General features: G+C 40.0%; 1 protein-coding gene and 1 pseudogene across 1 annotated transcript; one reads left to right on the top strand and one right to left on the bottom strand.

Moving 5' to 3' along the window:
- Window positions 1-218: 218 nt before the first annotated feature.
- LOC121018810 (zinc finger protein 345-like) lies at window positions 219-27,193 on the bottom strand. Its single transcript, XM_040457841.1, has 5 exons — window positions 26,625-27,193; window positions 20,111-20,249; window positions 16,840-16,966; window positions 16,008-16,094; window positions 219-3,797 (listed from the first exon to the last, which is right to left on the bottom strand). The coding sequence occupies exons 2-5, from the start codon at window positions 20,123-20,125 to the stop codon at window positions 2,065-2,067; spliced, it is 1,962 nt and encodes a 653-aa protein (XP_040313775.1). The 5' UTR covers window positions 20,126-20,249; window positions 26,625-27,193; the 3' UTR covers window positions 219-2,064.
- Window positions 25,396-25,760, top strand: LOC121018817 (60S ribosomal protein L36a-like; annotated as a pseudogene).
- Window positions 27,194-27,200: the final 7 nt, after the last annotated feature.

The raw sequence follows: 27,200 nt of genomic DNA, 5'->3' as shown, positions 1-27,200 counted from the left end.
TAAACCTTCATTAGGTATCTTATTTTTAGAATGCAATTTTACACAAGGAAAAACTGCCCCAAAATTAATATAATAAATCTTAGGACTTTGGGGATATTATGGCAACATGCCTGAAAGGACAAGTAACTTATGGAGATTAGAATACCAGATAAAATGTAAATTAAATAACATGAGTGAAAAAAATACAGTGTATAATAGAAAGAGGTTAGAAAACAGAGTACTGTAGAAAAGATTTATTAGCCTGTACAAGTTGGTTTTGATAAACTATTGGCTACTTGTTACAGTAAATTACAACCTTTATTCAACAGTATTTTCCCACACACATCAAATTCTGGAAACATTATTTTCATTGTTTTTTGGCTGTTTTAGAATTATCTGCCCTTTCTTATTCATTTGCTCTTTACATTTGTGATTTGATGATTTCTATCGTGGTATACATCCATCCTTTTATCTTTTGTGTATCTACTACAGGTTTTCATTTTATGGTTACCACGAGGCTTAAAGAAAACATAATGGTCTACTTTCAGTTGTTAACAGCTTAATTTTGCATACTAAACCTCTTCCAAACCTGAAGTTATTCTTAAAAAATGTGAATGTACAATCCTATGCCACTTTAGGGAAGAGTTAGCTATCCTCTTTGTGATACCTGCGAAGATTTCATTCCAACCACATTGATTCATATTCTCTATTTCTATTGTTATTATGAAATTTCATCAGTACTTTACTAGACTGCCACCTCTTTTTCCTTAGAGACCAATTAGTAAAATATTTTATTTCTAACACTGAGAACCATGGTTAGTTTTAATAAATGGAGAAGGATGATGCTTTGAACACCTCTTTCACGAAATTCCTTCAATGTTATAACCACAAATGGCATCTCCATTTAGATTTTCTACACATATTGCACATCATATTGTCCTTCATCTTCCATGGAAAATTAGATATGCGTGAGTCCCACCTAAGGAAGGGCATCTCATATCTTTGATGCAGCAACAATCAGCCACATACTTTTACACCTCCGTAAGAATAAATGAATTTTCTAGAGTGATATGAAACTAGAAATACACTAATATTTGCTAGTCACAAATCTTAAAGAAGGTCAATGTAAAACAAAAACATATTGAAATTATACCTATGCAAAAATCTATCTCTTCTATCTTTTGAAACAAAATAGCATATACATTTTCTAAGTGTTGAACTTTGCATTATTCCTTATAAATCTTTTGATGTAATGTCTGATAGAGTGACTGATGTGCTGCTTTCTGTGAATTTGTGACATCTGATATTCAATTAAATACATTTCTAAATAGTTATATCTTCCAAGTTACTTTATTTTTTTTGATGTTTTCTAAAGTTTATATTTAAAATGAAGGTCTCTGCTAATTCACTACATTTGTAGGGATTGAACCAAGCGTTCATTTTGGGGTACTCATGAATAACGATTGAATGGCAATTAAAGGCTAGGCTACTCTCTTTACATTTTACAGTTTTTTCTTGTTTCATAACTATGATGTTAAGTACATTGTGAGTTTCAGCTAGAGGTTTGCCACATTCTTTGCATTTTGTGATGCTTCTCCTCAAAATGAACTCTGTGATGCTAAGGCTGAAGCAGTCTGAAAAATGTTACCACATTTTTCCTATTTATAGAGTTCCCCTCTAGTATGAATTCTCTGGTGTCAATTGAGACTTAAACATGGATTAAAGGGCGTGCCAAATATTTTATATTGTAAAATCATCTCTAGGACACATTCTGTGGTCAGGAATCAGGGTTTACACAGCTTACGCATCTTATAACAGTCTTTACATGTGTATCATTAATCTCTAATATCAATTCTCTGATGTGGAGTAAGTGTTGAACATCCTTACAAATTCTCACAGTTTTAAAATCTGTAAGGTTTGCTCCAGTATGAATTCTGATAATGACTAAAGGTGGAACAGTGATTAAAGGCCTTCCCACATTTTTTTACATTGGTAAAGATTTTCCCCACTTTGAATTCTGCGATAGTTGAGTAAGGCTTGAGTCCTGGGTAAAGGCCTTGCCAGGTTCTTTCATTTTAAAGGTCTCTATATAATGTGAATTCTTTGATGTCGAATAAGGTTTGAGTGCTGGTTAAAAGCCTTGCCACATTCTTTACAGTCGTAGGGTTTCTCTCCAGTATGGATTCTGTGATGTTGAGTAAGGTTTGACTGGTGTTTAAAGGCCTTGCCACATTTTTTACAGTCATAAGGTTTCTCTCCAGTATGGATTCTGTGATGTATAGTAAGTTGTGAATAACCATTAAAGACTTTGCCACATTCTTTACATTTGTAAGGTTTCTCTCCAGTATGGATTCTGTGATGTTGAATAAGATTTGAGTGCCTCTTAAAAGCCTTGCCACATTCTATACATTTGTAAGGTTTCTCTCCAGTATGAATTCTGTGATGTTGAGTAAGGTGTGAGTGCTGGTTAAAGGCCTTGCCACATTCTTTACATTGGTAAGGTTTCTCTCCAGTATGAATTCTGTGATGTTGAGTAAGGTTTGAATGCAGGTTAAAGGCCTTGCCACATTTTTTACATTTGTAAGGTTTTTCTCCAGTATGAATTCTGTGATGTTGAATAACTTTTGAGTACTGGTTAAAGGCCTTACCACATTCTTTACATCTATATGGTTTCTCTCCAGTATGAATTCTGTGATGTTGAGTAAGGCTTGAGCGATGGGTAAAGGCCTTGCCACATTCTTTACATTTGTAATGTTTCTCTCCAGTATGGATTCGCCTATGCCCATTTAGTGATGAGCCGTCCTTAAAGGCTTTACCACATTCTTCACATTTGTAAGGTTTCTCCCCAGTATGTATTTGCTGATGTTGAGTTGGTTTTGAGTGTGAGTCAAAGGTTTGGCCACATTCCTTACAAATGTACCTATTCTCTCCAGTTTCAATTGTCTTATGTATAGTTAGTCTTGATGACTGACTAAACATGTTCCCAGGTTTATGACATCTGTATGTGTTTTTCCCCACATGAGTCCTCTGATGATCACCAACATTGGAGAACTGGTTAAGAGCTTTCTCATATTCATTGTATTTATGAGGATTCTCTCTCATATTCTGATTATGTATAATAAGTTTTGAGCTTTGATAAAAATCTTCCCCACATTTATTATATTCAAAATGCTTCTCTGGAAAATGACTCCTCAGATGTTTGTTAACATTTGAGGTGTGGTTAAATTTTTTCTCATATTGACTGCATTGAACAATTGTGTCTTCATTATAAGTGCTCTGGTAAGTTTGTGGGGTCAACTGCTCGGTAGAGGACCTCCCAAATTTATGCCACTTAGCACTTTTTTCTTCATCTTGAAATCTCTGACTTTCAGAAATATTGGACTGAAAGGTCAATATAATTCTATTTTCAAAATAGTTCAAATAATTATTTTCAGCATTCACTAGGTAGGTTTCCACATCTTCCAAATTTTCATTCCATAAATATGTATGTTTCAATACTTGATTTGAGCTTTTGCTTACAGAAACACATGGCGCTGCTGAAGTGCTGGACTTAAAAAGGTTTTTCCAAAATGCTTTATATTCTTCACCATTTTGGGCACTGAGATTCTTATTATGGGCACTTGTCTCAGTTTGGATATGTCCTTCGTGATATCCTTGATGCCCTTCACTTTCACCATCATTGTCCCAGTCTATCATTAAGTGTAAATTCTCAAGGGTGCTGTGTTTGCATCTCCCCATTGACTTGTTTTGAAAAGAAGCTTCTATGCAAGACTTTGGCAGGAAGCTCAGGGTGCCATGTGAAGATACAGCTGAAAGATATCAAATAACAGAAAAGTAAAACCTTTCCACTTCCTACTTGCAGATGAATGAGCTGATGACTTCTATTATACAACCTTAATATCAGTCAGAGAAGGTCAGCAAGATGGCTGAGAAGTAATCATAAGGACTTCATTCCTCTGTGGACACATAAATTTGCACACAATGTACTGAGCACATGGCCTGATAGATAATTCTGTAGTATTGTCATGGTGTAGCACAAATCACTTTCCTATGCCTCATATGAGGCCAAAATTATCAGAAGGAAGACATTTAAATACAAAACACAAATGAACAAACTAGAATATAACAAACATAGGAGAATATCAACAGTAGGAATATTTGTTTTTCAGAACAAATCAACAAAATTGACAGACTTTTAACTAAATCAAGAAGGAATGAAAGAGAGAAGACCAACTACAATCAGAAGCGAAGAAGTGAAGGCAGACACAGTATAACTAATAGCATGGAAATAAAAATAATTTTAAGAGGTGACAATGGATAATTATACGAGATTTTAAAAATCTCAACTGATCTACAACTAATAAGTAAATTGAAAAAGTTATTAAAACAAAAAACAAAACAAAAACTCTAAATAAAGACAAGTCCTGTACCAGATGAATTCTCTAAATAATTCATACAAACATTTAATGAGAAAGTAGTTCATTCTCCTCAAACATTTCCAAGGAGTAAAGACAAGGGAGATTATGGAAAAACTCTCTGTAACACGAGCATTAAGAGGTTATCAACGCTAAAGGAAGATGCTACAAGTGAAGAAGACTACAAACTACTACCTGTGGGGAATAGTCATGCAAAGCCCACCAAAAAATAAAGCAAACTGGATCAAAAGTTCATTTTACCATTTTATAGCATAGTCAACTGTGAATTCTTCCTGGAATTCAAGGGTGTTTCAACATATGGAAAACTATCAGTTTAAAACTTCAAATTAACAGAATGAAGATCAAAAATGCTATGATCATATTAGTTACAGAACAGGAAGTGAGCATTGAACACCATTTCATGATTAAAAACAGTCAGTAAAGCAGGAATACAATGCAACAGCTGCAACCCACTAAAGGCCATGTATGTAGGAAAAGCTGGTATCTCACATATTATTCAGTAGTATAAGACTGGAAGCTTTTCCTGTATGATCAGAAACAAGGTAATGAAGTGACTTCACCACTTCCATTCAAAATAGTACTATATGTTTTAGTCAGAACAATTAGGAAAGAAAAGAAAAATTAAAGAACTCTAAATTAGATGAGAAAAAATAAAATTATTTCTGTTCACAGATGATAATCTACAGAAATCCTAAAGAATCCTTATTTTTATATTTTAGTTGTGTTATTCTTTTGGTCATCACTTGCATTGTTTATTTCTAATAATTTTATCTACTGAACACTCCAATTTCAAATTTTGTATGCTATAAATGTTTAAATTGTTTGTTTCAACTTCAATAAATAAATTATTTATTTCAATAAATAAATAAATGCTTATTTATTCTTGAGAGACAGAACCCAAAGCAGGCTATGCACTGCCAGAGTGGAACCTGACATGTGGCTTGAACTCATGAACTCTGAGATGATGACCTGAGCCAAAAATCAACAGTAGGACACTTAACCAACTGAGTCACCCAGGTGTCCCTCAACTTTATTTTCTTAACCTTACACCACAAGGAACTAGAAAAAAAAAAGAACAAATATAGGTGAAATTTAGTAGAGGAAGAAAATAACAAGGAAAAATCAGAAATAAATAAAATAGGGGCGCCTAGGTGGCTCAGTCGGTTAAGCCTCCGACTTCAGCTCAGGTCATGATCTCACGGTCCGTGAGTTGGAGCCCGCGTCGGGCTCTGTGCTGACCACTCAGAGCCTGGAGCCTGTTTCGGATTCTGTGTCTCCCTCTCTCTCTGACCCTCCCCCATTCATGCTCTGTCTCTCTCTGTCTCAAAAATAAATAAACTTTAAAAAAAATTTAAAAAAAGAAATAAAATAGAGAACAGAATAAACAATATAACATTGAAAGTGATACCCAGTATTTCCAAAAAATAAACATAATTGGCAATTTCTAACTACATTAACCAAGGAAAAAAGGAGAGAAGACTCAAAAACCAAATGAGAAGTTGAAGAGAAAATAACACAACAAAGAATCCAATTAGTATATAGTATGATAACAGATTACAATAAATATATATTAAAAAATCAGATAACTTAGGGGGAAAACACAGATAATTCCTAAAAATGCACACAACTTAGCAAGATTAAAATATGAATCTTAATCCCAAGGAATATGAAATCTTCTGAGATGAATAACGATTAAAATTGAATTTGAAATTAAAAAAAAAAAAAAAAAAACAAAGAAAACAACCTCCCAGCACAGGAAAGTCCAAGACCACATACCTTCATTGGTCAATTCTAACAAACATTAAAAAACAACAACAACAAAATTAATGACAATCTTCTTCCAAATCTTACAAATTATGGAATAGAGGGAACCTGTTCAAAGTCATTCTATGAGGCCAGGATTACACTGGTCCTAGGAAGGATAAATGCAATACTAGAACAAAAATGTTTGGTTTGTCATTCATAAGTATTGCTACTCTGACTTTCTTTTGACATCCATTTGCATGATAAATGTTTCTCCACCCCTTCACTTTTAATCTGCAGGTGTCTTCAGTACTCGATTGAGTCTCTTGTAGGCAGCATATGGATGGGTCTGGGTCATTTTTTGTTTGTCTTTTGTTTGTTTGTTTGTTAATCTATTCAGACACCGTAAGTGTTCTGATGGGAGTGTATAAGTACCTTTTCATTCAAAGTAATTATTGATAGATATGTATTTATTGTTGCCTTATTACTTGTTCTATCATTGTTTCTGGACATTTTCTCTGATCCTTTCTTGTCTTTTCATATTTGGTGTCTTCTGTGACCTCAAAGATTCCTTTTTAACATTTCTTGCAGGACTGGTTCAGTGGTCCCAAATTCCTTTACTTTTCGCTTATCTGGGAAACTCTATCTCTCCTTCTATTCTGAATGATAGCCTTGGTGGATAGAGTATTCTTGGTTACAGACATTTCCAATTCAGCACATTAAATACATCATGCCACTCCCTTCTGACTTTCCAAGTTCCTATTGAGAAATCTCCAGCTAGCATTATGGGTTTTCCCCTGCAAGTGAAGGACTGCTTTTGTCTTTAAGACAAATTTAAGATTTTTTTCTTTATCACCGTATTTGAAATTTTGAATCCAATGTCTTGGTGTGGGTCCACTTTTGGTTATTTTATGCAAGTACTCTGTGCCTCCTGAATGTGGATGTCTGTTTCCAGATTAGGGAAGTTTTCTGCTATTTCTTGAAGAAATTTTTCTACGCTTTTTCTCTCCTTATTCTGGAGCTCCTATATTAAGAATATCATTACTTTTTTTTTGGTAACATTTATTTACTTTTGAGAGACAGAGAGAGGCATATCATGAGCAGGGGAGGGGGAGAGACACACACACACACAGAATCTGAAGCAGGCTCCAGCCCCTGAGCTGTCAGCACAGAGCCTGACGTGGGGCTCGAACTCATGAACTGTGAGACCACAACCTGAGCTGAAGTCCAATGCTCAACTGGCTGAGACCCTTAGGCTCCCCAAGAATGTCATTACTTTTGATGGAGGCACTGAATGCCCTAAATCTATTCTGACACTGGACCATTCTTTTCTCTTTCTTTTGTTCAACTTGATTAATTTCCATTATCTTGTCTTCTAGGTCACTAATTCATTCCTCTGTTTCATCCAGCCTGCTGCTCATTGCAACAAGCCAATTTCCAACCTCATTTATTCACATTCTTTATCTTTGTTTGATTCTTCTTTAACTCTTTTTCCTCTGTGGTAAAGTTCTCAAAGGGCATCTGGGTGGCTCAGTCGATTAAGTGCCCAACTTCGGCTCAGGTCATGATCTGACCCCATCAGTCTGTGGGTTTGAGCCCTGCCTGAGGCTCTGTGCTGACAGCTCACAGTCTGAGCCTGCTTTGGATTCTGTCTCTCTCTCTCTCTCAAAAATAAAGTAAGGTTCGTGTGATTCTTTTCTCAACCCAGTGAATGTCCTTATGATTAATGTCTTATATTCTCCATTTGGTTTGTTACTGGTAAGTGTTTTGCTTAGATCTCTGGCTGAAGCCACATCTTGTTCTTTCATTTGGGAAACATTCTTCCATCTTGGCACTTTGTCTAAATCTCTGCCTTCCTCTGGAAGTTAAAAAAGGCAGTTCTATCTTCTGTTATATCCTCCAGGCCAGATCCGCAGATGCTCTCCTTGCCTGCTGTGAACAGTATTTGGTCCCTTGCCTGAACGTGGCGACTGTTCACTAGGTGTGGTCTGGTCTCTTTGTGAAATCAGACCTGATACCGACTCCACCAGAACTGAGGCCCTGCAGAACTATCTGGTCAGGAAATGTGGTGTGGGCAGCAGCTTGTGTATGTCTCCTGGAGAGGAGCTGACCTTTTTGAGCCTGAGGCAAGCTTGAATCAGGATGGTACTCCCACCACAGCATGGGGTGGGGGTGGGGGGAGGTTGGTGTAACCAACTTAGACAACCAGTGTCCCCACGAAGCTGCTTCACTCAAGTGACTCTACGTTTATTCTGAGGAGTGGGGAGGAAAATGGTGTCACCCATCGCCTTTGCTCTCAAGCAGGCATCTCAGTGAATGTTGCCTCTGAGGGTAATGCTCCTAGAATAGTGAGTAATCTCACCCCTGTGTGCTCCTAGTGTTCTTCAGATCATTGTTTCCAAGCTGTCTGCCCCCGGGTAGTGTACCTGCCTTCTCTCCAGGTGCAATGCAGTGGCTATTTGTCTCCACCTGACTGTTAAAACTCTAGGCTTTAAGCCATAATAGTTTTAAGAACGTATGAAGTATAGCCCCTCTCATTTGCCACGCCACTGGCTTTGGAGAAGCATTCTCCTGAATTCCCCTGTGTGGTCTCCTTTCTCTCACCCTTCTCCACAGCCACAGCTCCCTGCCCTCCACAGCACTGCGATCCATTTCCCTTGACTCTCCTGATGGAAACAAATGAGTGACCTGTACGTTCACAACTTCTTTGCAGCTGTGTAAGGGACTTGTTTCTGTCATGGATTACATGGAAAATAGAGGGAATGAGAGCATCCTCTGGACACAGTGTGGTGGCCACTCAGATGAAAGGTCAGCATTTGTTCAAACAACAGAAACTACAGAGCTGGAGACAAAGAGAGGAATAATTGTAACTACAACTTCTTAAACTGGGAAATGACAAAAACTCAGACATTACAAATGCCCAGATCATGTGTGAGAGGCACCAGAAATACCATTATTTGTGTTCTTTTCTACAAAGCAAGTCCATAAGCCTGTGCCCAGAGGGTTTTTTTTTTTAATTCCCAAATCTCATGAAAAGATCACAAAATATACCAAGAAATGGAAAAATGCATTTAAATCAGAACAAAATAAACCTACAAAACTGGCCCTAAATTAATAAAGAACTAATAATTGCCCAACAAAGATTTCAAAAAATGATCATAAATGGGGCACCTGGCTGGCTCAGTTGGTGGAGCGTGTGACTCTTGATCTTGGGGTTGTGAGTTCTTGCCTCACATGGGTGTAGAGATCACTTAAATATAAAATCTTAAAAAAAAAAAGGAAAAAAAACCATCATAAAGGTGCTCATGGAGGAAGAATGGAAAACAACTAGATAACTAAATGATATCAGAAAACTATGCATGATATTTTCAGATCACAATGCTATAAAATTCAAAATCAACCACAAGAAAAAATTTGGAAAGACCATGGATACTTGGAGATTAAAGATTATCCTACTAAAGAATTAATGTGTTAACCAAGAAATTAGAGAGGAAATTAAAAAGTACACGGAAGCCAATGAAAATGAAAATAGTCCATCCAAAAACCTCTGGGATGCAGTAAAGGCAGTAATAGGAAGTATATAGGGAACATAATACAGAACATAACCTTACACCCAAAGGAGCAGGGAAAAGAATAGCAAATAAAGCCCCAAACCAGAAAAAAGATTAGAGCAGAAATCAATGATATCAGGGGAAAAAAACAACAAACAAGAAGCAGTAGAACAGATCAATAGCAAACAAACCATGAGCTGGTTCTCTGAAAGAATTAACAAAATTGATAAATACCTACCCAGATTGATCACAAAGAAAGAGCAAAGGACCCAAATAAATAAAATCACAAATCAAAGAGGAGAAATCCCAACCAACGCTGCAGAAACACAATGAGAGAATATTATGAGCAATTACATGCCAACAAATTGGGTAATCTGGAAGAAATACACAAAGTCTTAGAAACATGTAAACTACCAAAACTAAAACAGGAAGAAATAGAAAATTTGAGCAGACCAGTAAAGAAACTGAATTGGTAATCAAAAATCACCCAACAAACAAGACTCCAAGGCCAGATGGCTCCCTAGGGGAACTCTACCAAAAATTCAAAGATTTAACACCTATTCTTTTGAAGCTGTTCCAAAAACTCGTAATGGAAGGGAAACTTCCAAACTAATTCTACAAGGCCAGCATTACCTTGATTCCCAAATCAGACAAAAACCCCACTAAAATGGAGAACTACAAACCAATTTCCCTGATGAACATGGATACAAAATTTCTCAACAAGATACTAGCCAACCAGATCCAACAATACATTAGAAGAATTATTCACCAAAATCAAGTGAGGTTTATTCCTAGGATGCAGGGCTGGTTCAATATCCCTAATCAATCACTATAGTACATCACATTAATAAAAGAAAAGATAAGAACCATATGATCCTCTCAATAGATGCATAAAAAGCATTTGACAAAGTACAGCATCCTTTCTTGATGAAAAACCTCAAGAAAGTAGGGATAGAAGGAACATACCTCAACATCATAAAGGCCATATATGAAAAATCCACAGCTAATATCATCCTCAATGGGGAAAACTGAGAGCTTTCCTCCTAAGGTCAGGAACATGACAAGGATGTCCACTGTCACCACTGTTATTCAACATAGTGTTGAAAGTCCTACCCTCATCAATCAGACAACAAAACGAAATAAAAGGCATCCAAATTGGCAAGGAGGAAGTCAAACTCTCACTCTTCACTGACAACATGACAAACCCAAAAGACTCCACAAAAAAAACCTGTTAGAAGTGAATCCATGAATTCAGCAAGTTGCAAGATATAAAATCAATGTACAGAAATCAGTTGCATTTCTATATACCAATAATGAAGCAGCAGAAAAATAAATCAAGGAATCAATCTCATTTACAATTGCAACAAAAACCATAAAATATCTAGGGATAAACCTAACCAAAGAGGTGAAAAATCTATACACTGAAAATTATAGAAAGCTTATGAAAGGAATTGAAGACACAAAGAAATGGAAAAACGTTCCATGCTCATGGATTGGAAGAACAAATATTGTTAAAATGTTGATACTACCCAAAGCAATCTACATATTCAGTGTAATCCCTATCAAAGTAACACCAGCATTCTTCATAGAGCTAGAACAAACAATTCTAAAATTTGTGTGGAACCACAAAAGACCCAGAATAGCCAAAGTAATGTTGAAAAAGAAAACCAAAGCTGGAGGCATCACAATTCCAGACATCAAGCTGTGTTAACAAAGCTTTAATCATCAAGACAGTATGGTACTGGCACAAAGACAGACACATGCATCACTTGAACAGAATAGAGAACCCAGAATTGGGTTCCCACAAATGTACAGCCAACTAATCTTTGACAAAGCAGGAAAGAATATCCAATGGAATAAAGACAGTCTCTTCAGCAAATTGTGTTGGGAAAACTGGACAGCAACATGCAGAAGAATTAACCTGGACGATTCTCTTACACCATACGCAAAAATAAAATAGATGAAAGACCTAACTGTAAGACAGGGAGCCACCAAAATCCTAGAGGAGAAAACAGGCAACAACCTCTCTGACCTCAGCCGCATGAAATTCTTACTTGTCATGTCTCCAGAGGCAAGAGAAACAAAACCAAAAATGGGACTTCATCCAGATAAAAATCTTCTGCACAGGGAAGGAAACAAACAGCAAAACTAAAAAACAAACAGCAAAACAGACAGAATGGGAGAAGATATTTGCAAATTACATATCAGATAAAGGGTTAGTATCCAAAATCTAGTAAGAACTTATTAACCTCAACACCCAAAAAAAGCCAAATAATCCAGTGAAGAAATGGGCAAAAGACACAAATAGATACTTTTCCAAAGAAGACATCCAGATGGCTAATAGACACATGAAAAAATGTTCAACATCATTCATCATCAGGAAAATACAAATCAAAACCACAATGAGATACCACCTCACACCAGTCGGAATTGCTAAAATTAACAACTCAGACAATGACAGATGCTGGCAAGGATGCATAGAAAGAGAAACTCTTTTGCAATGCTGGTGGGAATGCAAACTGGTGCAGCCCCACTGGAAAACAGTATGGAGTTTCCTCAAAAAAATAAAAATAGAACTATCCTATAACCTAGCCATTGCACTTATACAAAGGATACAGGAATGCTGATTGAAAGGGGCACATGCACCCCAATGTTTATAGCAGCACTATTGACAATAGCTTAAATATGGAAGGAGTCCAAATGTCCATCGACTAATGAATGGATAAAGAAGGTGTGGTATATATATAACAATGGAATATTACTCAGCGATCAAAAAGAATGAAATCTTGCCATTTGGAACAATATGGATGAAACTGAAGTGTATTATGCTAAGTGAAATAAGTCAGCCAGAGAAAGAAAAATATATGACTTCACTCATATTTAGACTTTAAGAAACAAAACAGATAATCACAGGGGGAGGGAAGCAAATGCAAGATAAAAACAGAAAGGGAGAAAACCATAAGAGACTCTTAAATACAGAGAACAAACTGAGGGTTGTTGGTGGGGTGTTGGGTGGGGGATGGACTTGATCAAGCAGAAAAGAATCAGACAAGTTAAAGACACCTTGTTTTAAATTATCTAGTGGGACGAGACTAGAAAAATATGTAAAAGGATGGAGCCTACATGACTCAAGTGACACACAAAAAAGAGGTCCAAATGTAAATTAAGGGGATCCCATAAGGAGAGGAGAATGAAAGGGGGCAGAGAGCCTACATAAAAAACTAAAGGTTTGTACTTCTTACATATGTGGAAAAAAGAGACAATTTCAACAAGCTCAGTAAATTCACGGCAGGATAAATGTCAAGATATGAACACAGTGAAGCATGATTTAAAAAAAAAACAAAACATGGGGCGCCTGGGTGGCGCAATCGGTTAAGCGTCCGACTTCAGCCAGGTCACGATCTCGCGGTCCGTGAGTTCGAGCCCCGCGTCAGGCTCTGGGCTGATGGCTCAGAGCCTGGAGCCTGTTTCCGATTCTGTGTCTCCCTCTCTCTCTGCCCCTCCCCCGTTCATGCTCTGTCTCTCTCTGTCCCAAAAATAAATAAACGTTGAAAAAAAAAATTAAAAAAACAAAACAAAACATGAACACAGTGAAACATTATAAAACTAACCTCGAAAATTACAGAGAAAAGGAGAATTTTAAAACACCATGACAAAAGCAGCTACCTAATGTTGTGGAAGGTCCCGACAAAAGGAAGCATATTACTATGGGACTGCAAAGACAGAATAACAAAATTTAAACCAAAAGTACTACACAAAAACGGATGAATTTTTAAAAGGAAACTTGCTATGTAACTATAATTTTAAACTGTGACTGTGTACTCATGAAAAGTAATCATTTTGACTTATGACTTATGGTAATGTCTACTTGACAATAAATAGTAAACAATTTTCATTAAAATCAGTCATAAACATGGGGCGCCTGGGTGGCTCAGTTGGTTAAGCGTCAGACTCTTGGTTTCGGCTCAGGTCACGATCTCGCGGTTTATGGCTTTGAGTTCCACGTTGGGCTCCACTCTGGGAGCACAGAGCCTGCCTGGAATTCTCTCTCTCCCTCTCTCTCTGTGTCTCTCTTATAATAAATAAATAAACTTAAAAAACCAACCATAAAGAGCTCTCATGAAAAATTTCATGAGTAAACACTGAAAATACATTTAAAATGTTTTATGTTATTAATATATTCTTTCTCTTACTATGAATGCGAAGCTATAATCCATTCTTTAGTACCAAGCAGATGAACAAAACCCTTCATTTCTAAATAAACACCATCCAAGTTGTAAAATATAAGGGAAATCACTTTAGAAAAAATAAATATTTGGAATTAAGTTCAGAAAAACAGATACTTGGGATTAAGTTGAGAAAAACCCTAATGATTAATTCTTCCTAATTTTATTTAAAGAAAACTACTTTTTTAATATGAAAATTTTATGAATTATCCACCTCACTTCTTTTTTGAAAATTTTTTATTATTTAAAAAAAAAATTTTTTTTTTCAACGTTTATTTATTTTTGGGACAGAGAGAGACAGAGCATGAACGGGGGAGGGGCAGAGAGAGAGAGAGACACAGAATCGGAAACAGGCTCCAGGCTCTGAGCCATCAGCCCAGAGCCCGACGCGGGGCTCGAACTCACGGAGTGCGAGATCGTGACCTGGCTGAAGTCGGACGCTTAACCGACTGCGCCACCCAGGCGCCCCGAAAATTTTTTATTATTAAAAAAATTTTTTAAATCTTTATTTTTAAGAGAGAGACAGAGTGTGAGCAGGGGAAGGGCAAAAAGAGAGGGAGACACAGAATCTGAAGCAGTGTCCAGACTCTGAGCTGTTGCAAAGAGCCCGGCATGGGACTCAAACCCATGAACTGTGAGATCATGACCTGAGCTGAAGTCAGACACTTAACCGACTGAGCCACCCAGGTGACTTTACACCTCACTTCTTATAAAGCACATGCCCATATCATAACGTTTGAGCTAAAAATCAGAGATGAATCTCATATATAACTAACCAGAAAGTGAAAACACATATAAAAAGGTAACAAGAACTTATATAAGTCAAAATTATAAAATGATACAATTATTAATGAATGTTACAATTGAAACTTTTTTACACGCTGCAAATTCTACATTCTAAATGTTCTAGGTCCCCTGTGACATTAATTTAAGCAAGAATTCTAGGATACAAATAGATACATTAAATTATTTTATCACGGGCACCTGGATAGCTCAGTCAGTTAAGCGTCCGACTTCAGGTCATGATCACAGCTCGTGAGTTTGAGCCCGGCATCAGGCTCTGTGCTGACAGCTCAGAGCCTGGAGCCTGCTTCAGATTCTGTCTCCCTCTCTCTCTGTCCCTCCTATGCTCATGCTCTATCTCCTTCTCTCTCTCTCTTTTAAAAATAAATAAACATTAAAAACAAGTTAAAAAATTATTTCATCACTGAGGAATGATCACATACAACGGAGATTTCAGCTTCAGTTAATACAAAGAAAAATGAATTTTTTTTTTTTATTTAAAAAAAATTTTTTTTCAACATTTATTTATTTTTGGGACAGAGAGAGACAGAGCATGAATGGGGGAGGGGCAGAGAGAGAGGGAGACACAGAATCGGAAACAGGCTCCAGGCTCTGAGCCATCAGCCCAGAGCCCGACGCGGGGCTTGAACTCACGGACCGCGAGATCGTGACCTGGCTGAAGTCGGACGCTTAACCGACTGCGCCACCCAGGCGCCCCGAAAAATGAATTTTTGAAGTGAACTAACGGATTAGACTTTCTCCTATTAGGGAGGTGCTTTGTTACCTGATAAAATTACTGACTCTCAATTTTTTAGGATTAAGACTAAAGCCTCCATAATATTGGAAACCATAAACCAGAAAATGTGTGATCACGGTCTCCAGTGTTCCAGGGATTTCTACACCACAACCAAATATGGCCGCCACTACTCTTAACACACTTGTAACAGGAGGCAAAACAGACTTTAGAAATGGCTTAGCATACAGTTCCTCAGAAATACCGAGATTTCTCTGGAGCCCTCAGAGCAAAGGAGAAGATCTCAGATTATGGAGGCCCTCACACAGTGGACATGATGGACCATCACTGGAGCTAAAGAAGAATCCTTAGGGAGTATAAAGGCATGATAATGTTGGGTAGCAGATGTCCCTCTGTAAGAGGGAGAGAAACTAGGCTTCTCGACTAACTTCCATTCAAGGAGAGTCACTTGAACTACATTTTAAGGTCTATCTTCCTCCCTCACATTTGGACCTCTCCTCTGTCATTTGCCTCATTCAGGTCCACTTACCTGGATGTGTGGCTGCTGTCCCCTTTCCATTCACATCCCAAGCCTCCTTCTTTTGCTCCAAGAAGTTGACCAGGTCTGGTTTTGACACAAGACCTGTAAATTGGAAAAAAAAGGAATAGGAGTATTACTGGAGATTCTACCTTTCAGTCCACTACTATGCTCAGTAGATGAAAGAGGACATTGTAGAATTCTAGAAAATGATTTCCCAAATGCTGTTGCCCAACAGCCCCTTTGAGAACACACAGAAGGGATTTCCAATGTTCACATCTTGACCTCCCACTTCCATGTACTAGACACAATAATAAGGAGCGAAAACTGGAGTTTAAGATGTGGGGTTGGGGCGCCTGGGTGGCGCAGTCGGTTAAGCGTCCGACTTCAGCCAGGTCACGATCTCGCGGTCTGTGAGTTCGAGCCCCGCGTCAGGCTCTGGGCTGATGGCTCAGAGCCTGGAGCCTGTTTCCGATTCTGTGTCTCCCTCTCTCTCTGCCCCTGCCCCGTTCATGCTCTGTCTCTCTCTGTCCCAAAAATAAATAAACGTTGAAAAAAAAAAATTAAAAAAAAAAAAAAAAAGATGTGGGCAATACCTTGTTATGCCATTCAATGTTTAGAATGGCCACTAATCAACATAAATGATGATGGTACCTTAAGAAAGAGAAAGCTGAAGCTGAAAAGGAAATATCAGGAAGCTATTTCTCTATCTTCAAACCCCTACTTCTTTCCCTTACTGCAGGGATCTGAATTCCAGTCATGTGAAGAGGAAGCTTCCAAGAGACAGTCTTCAAAGGAAGGAACAAAACCCCGAGTGTGGTTTGGGAAGTCTGGAAGGAGTTATCCTCACCCAAGAGGAGGAGGTGTCCATAGTTCTCTAACATCACATCTCTATAGAGCTCCCGCTGACTGTGGTTCAGGAAACCCCACTCTTCCTGAGAGAATTCTATGGCCACATCCTTGAAGGTCAGCAGTTCCTGCAATAAATACCACAGTTACCAAGTGGCCCAAGGTGGGGTTCATAATCGTACCTAAGATGAAAGAGGGAGTTAATGTCACCAGCTAGACCCAAGACCTGAACTTTACTGCTTACCTGCTTGTGCCCGCTGACCTTAGTCCTCATTTTACTTAAACTCTTCTTTCCAACTTATCTTTCATTTCAGGCAAAACACCCCATGGGCACAGTCTCCTGTGATGGAAACGGAAAGTATCCAACAAAAGGCAATGACTGCCCTGAGGAAGAGCTTGGATTGGCCTAGTTTGAGCTGAACCCCTGACTCACACCTCTGCAGATGGACCAAGGAGTAACCCAGTCTCCTCGTGACTCATTACCATTACTCATTATAATACTAAAATCCCCACCCAAGTAGGAACACAAACCTCATTTATGTAAGATACAAAGTATGTAAAGAACTGTTGTCTTAAGGAACATGTGTGATCTTATGCCCGCATCTATATGACAAGGCCTCTCTTTCTAAATATCCACCCTAACCCTAAATAAAAGGAAACCGTTCCCCTTCCCTCTGTGTGTCTCTGCTTTGGAAGTTATTGCCCGTGATCTCCTTACTGGTGAAAAATCAAGTTTCCTTTCTGTGGTGACTCCACCTGGTGTAGTTTCTATCTATGACTGTTATATTTCAGGATTTTAAGATATTTAAACATGTCAGTCATATGATTCTTGTTTTCATTTTATGAAAATACAAAGAAGTAAATAGAATGGTATTTCTGTGTCCTGATGTGGAATGAATTACAAACATAAAGGATGGGGGACACCTGGGTAGCTCAGTTGGTTGAGCATCTGACTTCAGCTCAGGTCATGATTTCAGGGTTTGTGAGTTCAAGTCCCACACTGGATTCTGTGCTGACAGCTCAGAGGCCCAGAGACTGCTTCAGATTCTGTGTCTTCCTCTTCCTCTCTATCTGCCCCTTCCCCCTCACTCTCTCTCAAAAATAAATAAACATTAAAAAAAAAAAAAAACATAGAGGGTGGAAGTCTGATTTAGAATCTCCACTCCCACAAGTCAATATCCTTACAACAGAAAGGTGAGCCCTTCATTGTCCAGTGAAAACTGATGTGATGTGGGACTGGAATTCAGGGTCAAGAAAGTATCTTTGAGGTGACTTTGGTGTAAAAAGTTGTTTTTAATAAAGCATGGGTAATGACCCATGGGCAGAGCAACGTACACTGTCATTTGGAGTAGCCATTGATTTCATACTTTTAAGTTGGGGAGTAGAGATAAGAAAGTTTCTAAAGAGATTTTCATATGTTAAAGAAGACCAATAGAGTCCTGCAAGTCTGGCTCTGGTCAAGCTAAAGTCATTTTTTGCATCTAACAAAGCATTAAATTAAGGCTGTTGGGCATTCCTTGAACAATGTCATACTCTATCTATCCCAGGTATTTACAAATGCACTGCAAGTTCAAGGAAATTTAATTTTATCTACACTTCTTTTGTCTTTGTTTTCCTCATCAAAAACTGCAAGCAAGGGAAGCTCAGAAAAAAGTTTCCAGTTTAATTGTGATGGTTTCTGAACATCATTCCATAAACCCACCTAAGATCCTTATGAATGATGAGAGGACAAATACGAACTTTGTAAGGGAGAAATCCGGCAAAGACACCAAGCCAAATAATAGAAGGTAGCATCAGCTTTAATGAGAAAAATGATATCAGTGCCTAAGGCATGCCAAAGGACCTATTATTAGCGGTGTGTTCTTGTGGCCACAAAAGAGTGAATCAGAATTAAAATCCAATTATGAAAATACAGTGCATTTATACCAAGTTCAATCACATATACTTTCCACGTTCTGTAATATCCAGTATATTTTAAACAGTATCTTCTTCACATTCTAAGGAGGAAGCCTCCCATTTTTTTCAAGAACTTTCCGAGTTATTTGGGCCTCATATCCATCCTGTGCATTTGTGCATTGTATTAATCCTGGTCTACACAGAGCTGATAACGCATCCAGATGGAACCTATGTAAGAAATTGATTGAAATCCCAAGAACAGAGCCGACCAGCAATAGGAATCTTGGACTCAACACCTTCTCCTGTGAATCTGTCACAAGGGGAATATTTTCAATACATACAGGACTTTACATCAAAGCGACAATTGTTGGTTCCCTATTGGAAGCCAGGTTGGAGAATAAGGAATAGTCTCTGGGAAATAGGGGAGTGTTCGGTGGGAAGTAAGTTTAAGAAGTCTGTTGGTGGGGCGCCTGGGTGGCTCAGTCGGTTAAGCGTCCGACTCCAGCTCAGGTCATGATCTCACAGTTCGTGAGTTCAAGCCCCGGACAGCTCAGAGCCTCGAGCCTGCTTCAGATTGTGTCTCCCTCTCTCTCTGCCCCTTCCCCTGTTCATGCTCTGTCTCTCTCTGTCTCAAAAATAAATAAACATTAAAAAAAAAAAAAAAAAAAGAAGAAGTCTGTTGGGTTGCACCAATGGGTTAATAAGGCTTAGGGCATAAAGCCACCACAGGGTGAAAGCGCCCAAGGCCAGTCATTAAGGAAGACAAAGCATAGAGGCAGAAAGCTGCCAATGAGCGAAAGCACCCAAGGTTAGCTAGTGAAAAGGGTGCCTTGTTAGCCTTGAGGCAGCATGCTCCAGAAATCTTAAACTTTGGAGATAACAGCTACTTGGCTGCACAGCCCACAAAGGCTGTATTGTCCATCTGTTGTCTGGTGCCAATATATATCATTGTGCTTTAATCTCAACTTCTAATGCCACTTGCTCCCCAAACCTTTTGCTTCTTACACCCACAAGTTAAAGGTCACTATCTTATTGTTTTCTTCTGCACATTCACCACATATGTAAATTCTTGAGAGCTCAATAAATACGGAGACAAAACCCGTGTTCAGGGTTCTTGTCCCCTCCTGGACATTAGCCTCTCATATTCAATTCTGCATCTGTTCTCTTGCTGGACAAGAGAGAACTCCAGACTCAAAGTCTGCAACAGTGTTCTAAAGATATAACCTTGAATATCATTTCTGAAAAGGTTTTAAAATTAGGTGAAAAAATGAGGCAGAAACATCAGAAGTAGAGGAATCAACATTTCCAATTTCTAAATGCATGGAATTTCAAGAGAAAAAGACAATACAGACTCTGACCTGGGATACCAGGCTTACCTGAGGACTGGCCATTTCTTCTTTCACCTCGTTCTCTAGATTTCTTTCTCAGAAGATATTTGTGGAGAAATCACTGCTGCATCAGGGGAAAATGCCTTTATACCCACTGGAAGAGCCTCTTCAAAAGTAAACTGCTCACCTGCAGGCAGGACATTGTAATGCAAAAAAGGCGAAACTTCCTAGTCTTTTGCATCCTGATATTTGGAAACTACGAGCTCCTACTTGCAGACGAATCAGTGACTGACTCTTCCTTCTCTTATTTCAGGGGCTTCTCCTCCTACCCATTCTGCTACAGCATAGGAACAATGTGCTGCATGGGCCTGACCCACACAGACTCCTGTAGGGGAGATCTAGTTACCTCTCCTTGAGCCAAACCCTGCACTCCACTCTCTTAAATTAATGGGAAGCCTTCGTGCTTAACCCTGGCCTCACTTAGAATCACCTGGAGCACTTAAAACAACACTGTTGTTCCCACTCACACCAACTGATGGAATCTGAGGGGGAAGGCACCAGATATGACTGTTTGAAACTCCAAGTGTGATCTATGGTGAAGCATTTGGGGAGGTGACCAAGCAAAAAAAAACAAAAAAACAAAAAAACAAAACATTAACCAAGGCTATGATTTTTATCCACATTTAAATCCATTCCTTCTTCACTGATCAGAGTTTCTGGAGAATTACACATTCTCTCTCCTTTGGCTTCATGGAGGGAGACACCCTTACAAATGGAACTTTCCCTGATATATGCACATGTATCAGACATGCAAATGTCTCTTACAAAGGAAACTTGTACTGGGTTTAAAGGTTTTCCTTTGTTGTTTCTTTAAAATAACAACCTATAATAATTCTTAGGACAAAGATACATTTTGGGGTGAGAAAATGCCCCTCTTCAGTAGGAAAATGTTTATTTTCATAAGTAACTGCCACGCACAGTTTTCTGAAGTGAATGTATTTTTTACACTTCCATCAGCAATATATGAGAATTGTAATTCCTCAACATTTAAATGGAAATTTGGTGTTACCCTTTTTCTTTATTTTAGCCATTCTAGAAAATATTGAGTGGTTTTTCACTGTAAAATATGAAGTGGTCTTACTACAGTTGTCCTGATGACTCAAACTGAAACCACTTAAAAAACATAAAGTTGAACAAAAATAAAAATGGCTACATCAAAACATCAATGAGTGTTGACATTAAACTAACCTTTTTTTTTTTCTCCTTTGGGAAACTTTCAGTCTTTCCTTCTTAGCTTTTTTTTTTTTTTTTTTTTTTTGCCTTTACAGAACTGGTACTGCACTGAAAATATGATGAACAAGGCTGGCAGCAAAGATAATTCCTGTCTAACCCAGATAGGTCCCACATTTCCCTACAACACCCTCCAGCCCCTTCCTCTGGGTGGGCTTACCGTTCTGAAGGCCCTAACCTGCTGCAGCCACCTTTGCCTGGCAAAACAATAAAGCTATTTTTCCTCTGTTTCCCAGTCTCTGACTTCTGGTTATATTGGCTCTGGAGTACTGATGTCAGTTTTCAATAACAGAATGAATATGTAGGAGAGGAAAGCTTTCTTCTTCTTCCATTCTCAATTCTTTGGTTGTTATAATAGTTAAACTGACATAAGACAAAATCACAAGAGGAAAAAAAAAAAAACTTAATTATGAGAACCTTAAGGGTCCAAGGCCTCAAAGTCCTCCTGACGTACTGGATGATAGTTGCTCATTATTCTATGGGGACAACAGGACCCCATGGACATATGATTATTTGAACAGTTGGAAAATGGGATGGATTCCCCAACAACTTCATAACTCAACTATCACCTTGATCAATTCTTTGTGGCTAGAATGACAAAATTGCTCTTTAAAAGCCAGAGTGTACCCCAGTCCAGGGTTAACTATGGACTTGTGGACATAATGCATGACCCCACTTTCCTTACGGTTAGATTGGATAATGCACTTAGGAATGCCCTTATCTCTGAGACAAGTCTTCTCCCACTTGCCAGTGATTCCTCATAATTAGGATATTAGTAAGGCTAGACCTCAAACAAAGAGGGTTTCTTGATGGTTTTATTCCTTAGTCCTATTTGTCCCAGGAACCACCTCTATTGATGTACAATTCGAAATAAAGGCTTTATACAAGCACACAACAGCCCTCCTGGTAAAGAAACCTCAAAACTTGCTATGGGGTAGTCTCTGACAGAAATGACTCCACATCAGGTCCAGAGTGTCTTAGAGACCAAAGGCCCCGTGGGTGATGGGAGGCTGACTTATTAAATACCAGGTTATGCTCTTAAATATACCTTAAATACTTAACACCTGTCCAATTTTAAATCCAGTTACCCCCCCCTATGTCTGGGCCTGACTATCGTACATCTGTGTTACAACATGACTGCTCAGAGATTATTGATCTCATTTAGTCTAGCCAGTCAGATTTAAGACTCCCCTTATTGAAAATGCTGATGACAGTTGGCTTACTGATAGCAGTAGTTTCATGGGAAGGGGGATCACAAAAGCTCAGTAGGCTACAGTCAGTCTGACTCAGACTGCTGAGGCCAAAGCCCTCCCAGCAAATACATCTGCCTAAGAAGCAGAGTCCCTCATGCTTTACAACTGGCAAAGGGTCTCAAAATTAAGATGTATACTGACTCTAAATAGGAGTTCCTAATTCTACACCACACGGAACAATTTGGAAGGAAAGGGGATTACAATCAAGCCCATAATAACTCCCCAATCAAATATGGGCCCTAAATGATTACTCTTCTTGAGACTGTACACCTATCCAAGGAAGTAGCTGTAATTCACTTCAAAGGACAGTAAAAAGATATGACCTTAGGATCTAAAGGAAACAATTCAGCAGGCTGTGCAGCCAAGCAGGCAGCACAAAATAAACAAATACGAAGTCTTACACTAGTCTAACTCTGACAAAGTCTATAACTCCAGTCTATTCAGGCCAAGAAATTCACATAGCCCAGTAACAAGGATATTCAGAATATGCACAGGACTGGCTTGTTAATAATGAGAGGAAAATATTTATTATCCCCCCCCACCCCAAATAATCAATGGAAGGTAATATAGGGTTTGCACAAGGCTACTTGAGTAAAAAGGCTACTGAGGTGACAAAATCCTTGCTAAAAGAAATTATCCCTAGATTTGGACTGCCTTCATCCCCACAAAGTGACAACGGACTGTCTTTTATTGCACAAATAATTCAGGAAATAGCTTGGGCCTTAAAGAAATTAATTACTATTTACATTTAGTCTGGTGTCCACAGTGCTCTGGAAAGGTAATCCTCCAAAACCAAATGGCCCTTGATATCCTGACTGAAGTTCAAGGAGGCCCGGAATTAGATGACGACTCCTGAGGGGACTGGATGGCTATGTGGGTCTAACTTGTGTCCATGGCTTAGCCCAGGCTGGATAGGCCACTGTACTTTGGGTTTTGCCTGGATACATGGATGCATTATTAAAACCATTACCAACCCACCCAAACTTCCAAATTTAAAGCAATGATGGACAGGTTCTGGGTCTTATCGGTATGACCACCTAGCATCCATCTTTGTTCCCTCCTGGGACTGGAGGATGTTGCTTGGCACATGGAAGCTCTATAAATACACAGTCAAAGCCCTAAATGACACTCGAAATAGCATTTCCCTATTAAACACTGAAGGAATACAAATGCATAAAGCAATTTTAAAAATAAAATGGCATTAGACATTTTACCTGCTACACAAGGTGTAACATGTGCTATCATTAAGTACAGAATGCCGTGTATACATTCCAGGTCACCATAAAAATGTTTCTGGGTTTCTAACTGATATAAATACTCACATTGCTGCTCTAAAAAATCCCTCCCTTTCCTTTAATGATTGGTCAAACTCCTGGACTGGAAGAGGATTTTTGTCAACTACCAAAGGACTCTTATTTGAGCTTCATTTTCGTTTTGTTATTCTAATCGTGTTTTGTTGTTTTCTCCCATGTCTCTCTATTTGGTGCCTAGATTCCTTCACCGCCATAACTTCAAGCTGACAGATGATCCTTTGCACTCAGGAAGATCCATACATGAGATCTCCCTTGCACTCAGCTGTCCTATATATCTAAGTCCCCAACTGATCAATGTTGACCCATAGGTAGGGACATCTCTATGCCCCTCATTCAGTAGGAAGATGTTACAGAAGATGAGACCTTCCACCCTCAGCAGCCGTAAAGATTTAAGGGTCAAAATTATTCAGGGGGAAATGATGTGGGAAACAAAGGCACAAGAAAATAAATTTCCATACTGCCTATAGCCCATTCACAAGTCCTTGAAACACAGAGAGTGACATTTCCTCTAGGAATTTAGCTGCCTGGATGATGACTCTTCACTAAGGACAAAAGGCAATCTTAACCCAACCCTCCAGGATCCTGTAAGTCTATTTTAACATATAAAAATTCCTGTGGAAACTTCTTTTATCTCTACCCCCTCCCCACCCATCCCAAGATATATGTTGGCAATCATCTTCCAAGCATCTGGCCCACTGATATACATCTGAAGGGTCTTGTGACTGAGTTTTTACCAGACAGTAATAAATGACCTTTTCTTAACAATAGATAGTCCCCTCAGGATCCTGGAAACCTTGCTTCCAAAATTCCTTAGACTTACACTATCCCTAACCGCCTCCCAACTTGAAGGTACATAATTAGTCACCTGTCATAACCCCAGTGCAGCCCTCTCTGCCTATGGTCCCTGTGCTTTAATAAAACCACCTTTTTGCACCAAAGACATCTCAAGAATTCTTTCTTGGCCATGGGCTCCAAACCCCAAATTTTCCACATCTCTGAGGTGGGGATTATTATTTTAGGTACCCGGAGGCCAGAAATACAAGGAAACAACGTCCCCATCCTTGAAATGCCTTCCAGGCACTAGCTGCTGAACATTTCAACCTCTTCACTATGTAAATGTGGTTTTCATGGTTGCTCGCATTTACAAATGTCAGAGGGGGAAAAAAATCTGACTCACACTTCCCAAAAACAGGCTTGCCTGTATTCAAAACAGTTCGCCCAACTCACAGATAGATTTATTTATTTATTTATTTATTTATTTATTTATTTATTTATTTATTTCACAGGTATAAGCACATAGCAAGCTTTCTGGGCTTCTAGACAAGGGTGGGAAGTAAATCTTAAACTACAGAGTTTCCTTTGGGCACTGGGCAGAGGAAGCTGCCCTGAAGCAACTGACTGTCATTGTTAGTCAGGGCTCACCGTCAATCAGAACCTTCCAGCTCTTTCTTTCCCTGCTGATAGTGCTCTCGCAACCATGGTGAACCTTCCTAAAACCCACCAGACTTTCTGCAAGAAGGGTGGCAAGCACCAATCCTGCAAAGTGACACAGCACAAGAAAGGCAAAGATTCTTTTTATGCCCAGAGAAAGTGGTGTTATGACAGGAAGCAGAGTGGCTATGGTGGGCAAACGAAACTGACTTTCTGGAAAAAGGCTAAAACTACAAAGAAAATTGGTCTGAGGCTTGAATGTGTTGGCACCAACTGCAGATAAGAGAATGCTGGCTATTATGAGATGCAAGCGTTTTGAACTGGGAGGAGATAAGAAAAGAAAGGGCCAAGTGATCCAGTTCTAAGCTGCATATTTTATTACATTATGAAGATAATAAGATCTTGAGGTTATGTTCCAAACAAGAAAAGGGGGGGGGGGGGAGCGCCTGGGTGGCTCAGTAGGTTAAACATCTGACTCTTGATTTCAGCTCAGGTCATGATCTCATGGTTTGTGGGATTCTCTTTCTGCCCCTCCCCTCTTACACGCATGGGTGCCCTCTCTCTTAAAAATAAGTTAAAAAAACAAAAAACAAAAACAAAAACTCAGACCCTTCCAGGAACTGATTCTTGGGGCCAAGAATAGGTGTAAGCTCTTCACAGGGTGGTGTGTGTTGACCCATGGACAGGTACCCTGCTTCATAGCTCTGTGGGACAGAGGGAGTCAGCACCCTGACTGGCTGCAGGAACAGGGCTGGGAAGCTAGCATCTGGGTCCCACGACTGGATCTGTGTTGTGCATGACTCTGGGCAAGTGGTTTCTTTTCCCAGGTTCAGTTTTCTCCCGCGTGAAGTGGGCGGGTTGGGAAGCTGGTCTTTGCCAGTTCGGCCATCCAACAGGTGCTGAGCGTTGCTGGGAATCCAGGGCGAGGCTCAGGAGCAAGATCTCAGAAGGGGATTCCATGGCAGGATCTCTCCTACTAGGGATCAGAGCCATAAATTGGCTCTTCCACAGCAGACACATTTCTTCAGCATCCCCTCCACTCAGACTTTCTCCTTCTAGGTGGCCTTCCACAGCCTTCCGTGCAGGATAGGAGCCTTCCTCCACACCTCCCTCTTTCCCGACCTCCTTTGCAAGCTCCCAGCAGGCCTGCGGCTCCTCCTCTTCCTCCCCGGAAGCAACGTGCCCTGCGTGCGCCCACCTTCCGGCCCAGCGGGAGCTCCAGCGGGGGCCCCTCCCCCCACCGTACGGACCCACACCTTCCCATACCTTAGTTACCTGGACAGATGCCTGCAAGCGTAGTCAGGAATCCTGCCCCTGACGTCGGCCTCCAGCTCTCAGCGGAGGGCGTGGCGACGGCGGGGAGGCAGGAGGGGGAAAGGCACCAGCCAGCAGCCGTGCCAGCGCTGCTCAAGTTTCACTTTTAGTCTGTGGGTCTGCTCCCCCGCCCCGCGCGAGCTTTCCCGGGATAAGTAGGGTTAGCGGGCAGGGAAGAGCTCGGCGCTGCACGGTAAGAGCAGGCTGCACGGTAAGGGCAGGCTGCACGGCCCTGGGCGCGGGGCGGGGCGAGGGGCGGGGCCTGTCCGGGGCCGGGGCCCTCCTTCGCCTCTGCCTCCGCCTCTAGCTGCCGCCGTCTCCGCCTCGGCCGCCTCTTCCCCGAGGTATTGTTGCAAATCCTTCTTCCTTCCCCACCACCTTCCGCTGGGGGGCGCCCGGGGAACCCCCGGCCCTTCTCCGGCGAGAGGGCTTCCGGGGAGGCAGGAGCGCAGAGCTTGGAGCGCGCGCATAGCCCCGGCCCACGGTGCGCAAGTGCCGGCCGCGGCGCAAGCACTGGATGCACGCACGGCGGAGGGG

This window comes from Herpailurus yagouaroundi, unplaced genomic scaffold, assembly GCF_014898765.1.
Source record: "Herpailurus yagouaroundi ecotype Mexico unplaced genomic scaffold, PumYag 220, whole genome shotgun sequence".
NCBI lineage: Eukaryota > Metazoa > Chordata > Mammalia > Carnivora > Felidae > Herpailurus > Herpailurus yagouaroundi.
This window is presented reverse-complemented; position numbering and strand designations above follow the sequence as displayed.